Here is a 7772-nt window from a genome sequence, read left to right as displayed (position 1 = left end):
GGGACAAAATCGTATCCCTATAAATATTATTGGTATCTAGCTTTCTCTAAACATGGCTAACCGAAAAAGGTTGTGGTGGGGCTCCTCCTATTATGACACGTTAAAGAATTTTTGACACCATGAAATCCACACATACAACTGATGTGAATAAAAAGATGTTCAGAGTGAAAAATACATAACAAAAACCAATGTGGGAAAAACAAAGAACATTAAAACATAAAAACAAAGATCATGGATGTGAGAGATATATCCTAGAGTGAATGAGATACAAATAAATAAGTTTTGATTTTCTTATTTATCATTTAAAATCTATGTCTTTTAGTTTTCCTAACTTAAATTATTTCATCTGTGAGTTTTAGAATATTTTGTATTCAGAATGCTAGCTTATTTCAATGAAGTTGATATTTCATTCAAAGAAAAACTTAAATTATTTCATAATGAGAATTTTCATTAATAGATAAATTAGAGATAATTTATTACATGAAAATAATGCTAATCAAGTCGTTTATAATAATTGAGAGAAAAAAATTTTAATAGCATTTTCAACTAAAAAATTCATAAGCCATCAACTGTGAAGCATCAAATGAGTGCAAAAAAAATTTTAAATTTCCATTCAAGATGAACACGTGACAAATTACACCTATTAATAACAATCAGTCAAAAAATTTCTAATAAAAATTAGGTAAAAACACTCCCATTTATTCATACTAGAATAATGGAAAATAATAAAACCAACCATATCAAGGACAAGCCAGATGAAAGATTGATATGTAGAGCAAAACATTAGAAACAATCTAAGAAACTCTCAAATTAGATCAATGAGTCAAAAAAAATCTGGTTCAGAATAAAGACTGCTATTACCATTTCGATTTGTAAACTCACTATTATTGAAAGGAGTAAATAATAAAAAAGACAACTCTTGTAGTCTAAAACAGTAAAAGCAAAGCACCAAAGAGAACCAAACACCACCTCATCATTATCTAGATCCCGACCATCACTAGTATCCACACCACCATAGCTGGAAAAGTAGCAGCCGAAACCGGACCCTCCCGGTGACAATCCCCAACAAAGCTGCCGCCGATCTACCCACAGCCCCTTTCTTGGCACACCTCCAGAGACTCCACCACCGAACCACCCCGACATAGTGGAGATCCACCCCTAAAGAGGGCAATATGCCAAAAAAAAAAAGATGGAGACTAAGTTACAAAACACCATAAAGATTTAGGATTAGGACTAATGGTACAAATAAGCCATGTAAATTCCCTTAACTATAGATGGCTTCATATTAATACATGGAAAGGGGAAAAAAAAAGTTTTGCCTTAATCACACAAAGTTTTGGTACACATAATTATGTATATATACATGAAGCACTTCACTACTAATAAGTTCAAACCAAAAAAAAATTGTTGTCACTCATAATCAACAGTGTAGAACCAACAATTTTTTGATTTGGTAAGAACAATACAAGCAACTTCAGTTGATAATGAAATGTTATTCTTCTGCTTCAGAAAAGACCCCGATGTTTAATTCTTCAATCAAGCTCTTACTACTCTCTTCGGTTAGGTTCTTCATCTTCTGATTCAAGATTCCCAGTGGCTTTAAACATGGGCGGTCCGGGTCTACTAAGATGTACCGAAAAATATGGTGAGGAGCACAACACAAAGGGATAGATATGTACAATGGTAGTGTGTATTGTTGTATTATAGTGTTCACATATCATGCCTTGATGCCCATCTCTCTTCATATCTCCCATACGAGCAAGACATGGCGGGAACCTCGGTTAAGTGAAGGGGGTCTGGTTCGATACCATAATCGGTTAGTGGTCTGTGTTCAAGAACATCATCGTGAGATTTCACGAATTCTGGAATTTCGATTTCTTCCTTCTTAACATCATCCCAAAGGTACTGCAAACGGCTAATATACTTGATCTTCCAATATAGACTACAAAGAATAAAAGTAGAAGAAAACAATATTAGGGGCAAACAAAGATACATCAACACAAAGAATTACATATTATGCCTTTAAATCTTATTGAGAAAACAACATTGTAACATTACAATGATAGAGAGTGTTATAGCTACTGGTTGCAGCAAGCCCCAGCTGCTATTTTTAACAATACAAGGTTTGATTTGAATGGGGGACACTGCTTATTGATGCAAAAGAATGCATACAAATACAAATAACGAAGAACAACCAAATTTCACAGTTCAACAATTTCGAGATTGTGTAAGAAGACATTGCTTAGACTATTATAATGTTCTATTATTACAAATATTGAACTCAGGGTATTATTTGTACCTTTTAAAAAAATACAAGGTCTGAATTGTCAATTAACAAAACAGAAATTTTGATTGTTATTTTTACAAAACACAGAGTCCAAAATAGTAAAATACTGTACTAAGTAAATGATTATGAAAGATCAAACAAAACTACATGTAATTGCTACTCCAAACAACTTGGTTAGATTTTTGGGTAAACAAAACAAAACAATCATAAAATCACTCACCCTCCACTTAAGAAGAATCGTCCCAGGGTAGCAAATACAAGCCGAGAGCGAATCCCGGGATGAACAAAGTAGAGAAATTGAAGCCTGTCTTTGAAATCAGAAGGAAGGTCTTCATAAATCCACCTCAAGATAGTAATCCCAGGGGAGTTATCATCTTTCTGAACAGTACTATGCATGTACACAATGGAGAATGGCCCTTCACCCAATTCACTGCATAGTTTATGAACAATGTACCTCTTCAAACGCTCTGCACTCACAATTGGAGCTGCAAACAAAAATGAAAAACACTTTTTTCAGTGAAATCTTCTTTCACCATCACATTGTTCTGAATAACATATCAATAATTGTTCTGGTTATTATCAACAAAGTACACAAATTTAAATGGTAAGTTAGAATTTTGCTCTTCCCAAAAACCAAATTTGCCAAACTAACAACATGAACAATGCAAAATTAGCAAAATAACAACATTGAATTAAGTATCAATTTAGAAATTAGAGTTGCAAAACAATCATAATAGTATTTTTATGGCCGCACAGTCTCATTTTTGGTCGATTTTGCTAATAAAATTTTAAAAATTCTCCACATTTCATACAAAAATTAGGAAATATCAGCTGAAAAGTTTTCCTCCAATTTCAAAAAATTAAAAGCAAAAAAATAAATAAATAAAATACTGAAATCAACAAAACCCTCGTAGTCATATCAAAATTCGTTTCGGATGATTTACCGGGAAAGTACTTTCCAACGATGCGAACAATTCGATTGCCGGACTTATCCAAACCCTGGATAAGAAAGAACTGCAAAAGTTCAAGGTCGGAGAAATCCTCATCGGAGAGGTACTGAGGGCAGTCGTGCCAGTTTTCTTGGTGTTCGATCTCTTCGTCTCGGTTCTCGAGGAAGGGTCTAGCGTCCATTCCCAGATCCGAAGCGAGTACGAAGACGGAGAAATCGTCGGATGAAGATGAAGTCGCCATTGCTGACTGTGAGATAACCAAACGAGAATATATGAGAGTATAAATGTATTTGGACACGTGGCCAATATTTATAGGGCTCGTTTGGAACGCCGTATTAGTTCGTATTGTATTGTATTAGATTGAATTGGATTATATATCATATTTTTATATAATACTATATTAAATTTTAATTTATACTAAAATATTTTATATTTAGGTGTCCATAAAAGTTAATACCACATATAGTTTTACATAAAAATATTGTATAAAATACAATTCAATATAATACAATACAATACGACCTAATACGGCGTTCCAAACGAGCCCATAGTGTATTCTATAATGCACAAGAGGCATAAACCTATCTATGTTTATTTGTTTTAGAACCTGAAATAATTTTGTAGTCAATTTTTTTTTTATAGTCATGTAAATTATAGTTAGGAGTATTTATTGAACCACACCTAATGTTTTTAAGTCTATTCAGATCTGATTCAATTATATATTAAACGTTAGATTTTACCATCTGATCTGATACAATTAATTTCAATAATCTAATTGATCCAACATCCATTGAATGTTAGATTGGATCAGTTCTATCTATTTGATGTATTTCATATATTTTTATTGGTTTAATTTGAGTTTATTCAATATTTTTTAGATCGGATCAGATCTATCTAATATTTTAGGTCCAGTATGTATTAGATTAAATTAGATCCATCCAACCCAAGAAAAAAAAAAAAAATTTTAATGTTAATTTTTTTTTATATATAAATATATTTTACTTATAACAATATAAAATATAATTAGTCATTCAAACTAAATGATAATACTAATTAGTTTGATTGAATGTTTGATGTATTGGATTTTTAGACACTCCATCTAACATTTGATCCGACCCAATTAGATATTCAAAAATAACATCCAATCCGATCTGATCACAATTGGATATCCAATGTTTGCAGTCAGTTGTAATTAGATCGGTCGGTTGTCATTAGATTGGATGATATATGCACACCCCATTTATAGTTATTTAAAACATCCTGCAAAATTTTAAGAAGTTCAGAAAAGTTTAACACGTCAAAAATTACGTTCAAACAGTGTGTTGCACGCGTGACTATTTTATTTTATACGCGTGTAGAATAGAATGTTTGAATATTGTTTTCTATATTGTAAATTATTCTAAATTTCTTAAAATTTTGTAGAATATCTTAAATAGCTATAAGGTACATGAATATGAAAAAAAAAATTAGACTAAAAAATTCTTTAAGATGCTAAAATAAGTAGAAGGTGCATCAATACATTTTTTTAAGGGAGTGCATTGTAGAGTCACCCAATAACTTATAATCTTTCAAAAATTTAAATAATTGTACTAAAAACACGCTAAGCATATGTTCTAAACTCCGTTTCTTTAAAATTTATTATTCATACTCTATATTTATAAAATATTATTTATTGCTCTAAATATATTTTATTAATTATTTTGTATTTTATTAATTATTTTTGTATAGATATATGTATATATTATATATTTGAAATGAATAAAATATATTAAATTTTTTTAAAAAGTAGGGTTTTGGTGATGTATTTTAAAGAAGTTGATATATGTTGTAATGTAAAAGTATGCTGTAAAATAGAGAAAATAGGGTTTTACTGATGTATTTTTTAAAAAAAGAGTAGAGATGCTATTGGAAATGCTCTAAAGTGTATTTGGACACGTGGGGAATATTTATATTTAAAGCATCTCTCCAATTAAATTTTATTAGTAGACCCCCTAAATGGTCGTTCTAGTAGACCTATCTTTTTTGACATCAAGAATTCTTTTAAATAATTTATAACATAAATACCTAAGTTTAATTACGAGTTACAAATAAATACTTAAGTTTAACTTTTAACGGTAATAATATATAAATTATATTTTCGAAACTTCTGTAAGTATCTAACCGTCCAGTGTCAAGTCAATATCCACGTGATAATCCTTAATTGGTTTTGGTCATTAAACTATTATTTTTATTTAACAATTAATTTAAACATACCAATAAGAAAATGACACATGGATAATGACTTTACACTTAATGGTCAAGTACATATGAAAGTTCCAGAAATATAATTTAAGTATTATTACCGTTAAAAATTAAACTAAGGTATTTATCAGTAACCGATAATTAAACTTAGGTATTTATGTTGCAAATTACTCAAAAAATATTAGTCTAATATTTTTCATGATCGCGTACGTTGTAGCTCTTTAGGACCACTTATAAATTTTTCAAAAAATTCTAAATAATTTGCAATACCGAAAATAAGATTAATCAATTACTTACCATGTGTATAAGAAAAAATAATCGTGAAACAAAACAAATAACAATGTTATTAAGAGTAGATAACAAATCTTTGCAATCACAAATTAATAAACTAAATGTATAGGGCATCTCGAAGAGGACTCTGAATTACTTGAACAATCACTAAACTTTCAGTTTCAACTACCACATTACTCCAAATCCTCCTCTTTATCTAACTTGGAGCTTCTTTCATGCCTATTACTTTAAAATAATATGTTAAACACACTCCAAATCATGCACAATAAAAGTCTCAAATAAAAGGCCATTCGACCCCCGAGCCACTAGACCAATCCCATAAGAATTCTCAGTTTTGAAAATAGTCCCATCAACATTAATCTTGATCGCATTATCTTATTTTGTTTTCAACTAGTTATAAGAATAATAATAAAAGAAAAGATTATTGAGAAATTCAAATCTACCCAAGAATAACTGTATTATCCTATTTTGTTTTCAGCTAGCTACAAGAATAAATACTTGATTTGCTCTTTGAATTTTGTCACTAATAATGTTGTGTATCCTTATTAGTCATATTTTTTTGACGTGTTACTAGTCATGTTAAATGTTTTCCTTTTGATTTTAAAGGTTAGTGAAATATAGGATAATGTTAGATTTGATTAGACTTAGGTTAAATATACTTAACAACTTCGCCTCTGAAAATGTCAAAGATGGTGTCTTCCACAAAATTTAAAATCGAGCTTTTTTATGGGAAGAATAATTTTAGTTTATGGCTGAGTACGGTGAAATATGTGTTGGTACAACAAGGGCTCCTAAAGGCACTGCAGGGAAAGAAACCTGAGAGTATGACTGATGAAGATTTGGAAGAGTTACAGGCAAAAGCGGTAAGCACTATTCGTTTAAGTTTGGCTCCTGAATTAAAGTATAGTGTATTGAATGAAACATGTCCGTCTGAGTTATAAAAAAATTAAAAAAACTTTATATGTCAAAATCCCTAACAAATAGATTATATCTAAAGAAGTAGTTATATGAATTAAAAATGGTTGAAGGAAAAGATGTTAGGGATCATATAAATAGATTTAATAAGTGCATAATTCAATTATTAAGTGTAGAGGTCAAAATTGATAAAGAGGATCAAGCTATTATTTTGTTGGCATCTTTACCAAAATCACGAGACATTAGTGACTACACTTTTGGTTAGAAAGACTACTTTAATTGTAGATGAGGTGTCAACTGCTCTCTTGGAGACAGATAGTATCAAGCAACCAAGTGGTGTGTCTCATACTAATCAAGCTCTTGCGACAAGGTCAGAATCAAGTCGTGGTAGAAGTACATCGAGAAGAAAATATGATGACAGAAGAGACAATCGAGCTCATTTACGCTGTTCGAGGGAAGTGGAGTGCTACTATTATCACAAAAGGGACATGTTAGGCGGAATTGTGAAGAGTTGACCAAGCATCTTGAAGCAATGAGGAATTAAGAATGCAAAGACACATCAGATTCCACAAATGTTGCTGGTGAAGGCTTTGAAAGTGACTTTGATGTTCTCTTTGTCATAGCTGATGAAAACTTTTTTAACTCTTGGATTTTGGATTCTGGTTGTTCGTTCCACATGTGCCTGTATAAGGAGTGCTTTGACACTTTTAAGGCATATGATGATTGTACTGTTTTGATAGGTAATGATTCTAGCTCTAAAGTTATTGGAATAGGAACTATTAAGAAGATGTTTGATGGTATTGTGAGAACACTGACTGATGTGAGACATGTTCCAACATTAAGGAGGAGCTTAATCTCTTTAGGAGCTTTGGATATTCGAGGTCGTGTCTATTCCGCAAAAGATGGTGAAATAACTATCAAGAAAGGTGGCTTGGTAGTTGTGAAGTGTAAGAAAGAGAAAAAATTGTATAAATTAGTCGGGAAGACTATTTTAGGTGGAGCTGCGAAGGTGGAGTCAAGTCACAAAAGGCATTTAGTTAGTGCGAAGGAATGTGACAAGGTGAAGAAGACTCCAATTTCAGTTAAAA

The 7772-nt window shown here is 31.2% G+C and overlaps 1 protein-coding gene across 1 annotated transcript; it reads right to left on the bottom strand.

Annotated features, from left to right (window-relative positions):
- Positions 1–1204: 1204 nt before the first annotated feature.
- Positions 1205–3548, bottom strand: LOC115711363 (uncharacterized). The gene is made up of 3 exons (XM_030639699.2): positions 3232–3548; positions 2508–2772; positions 1205–1942 (listed from the first exon to the last, which is right to left on the bottom strand). Exons 1-3 carry the CDS (start codon positions 3476–3478, stop codon positions 1711–1713), a joined length of 744 nt encoding a protein of 247 aa, XP_030495559.2. The 5' UTR covers positions 3479–3548; the 3' UTR covers positions 1205–1710.
- Positions 3549–7772: the final 4224 nt, after the last annotated feature.

The sequence above is a fragment of the Cannabis sativa genome, chromosome 3, assembly GCF_029168945.1.
Source record: "Cannabis sativa cultivar Pink pepper isolate KNU-18-1 chromosome 3, ASM2916894v1, whole genome shotgun sequence".
NCBI classification, from domain to species: Eukaryota; Viridiplantae; Streptophyta; class Magnoliopsida; order Rosales; family Cannabaceae; genus Cannabis; species Cannabis sativa.
The sequence above is the reverse complement of the archived record's forward strand: the minus strand, read 5'-3'. Positions and strand labels throughout refer to the sequence as shown.

Coding starts and splice junctions, on each gene's coding strand:
- LOC115711363 (XM_030639699.2), bottom strand. CDS start 3,478: ATGGCGACTTCATCTTCATCCGACGATTTCTCCGTCTTCGTACTCGCT. Junction 2,773..3,231: donor CGTTGGAAAGTACTTTCCCG/GTAAATCATCCG, acceptor TTTTGTTTGCAG/CTCCAATTGTGAGTGCAGAG. Junction 1,943..2,507: donor CGATTCTTCTTAAGTGGAGG/GTGAGTGATTTT, acceptor TATTCTTTGTAG/TCTATATTGGAAGATCAAGT.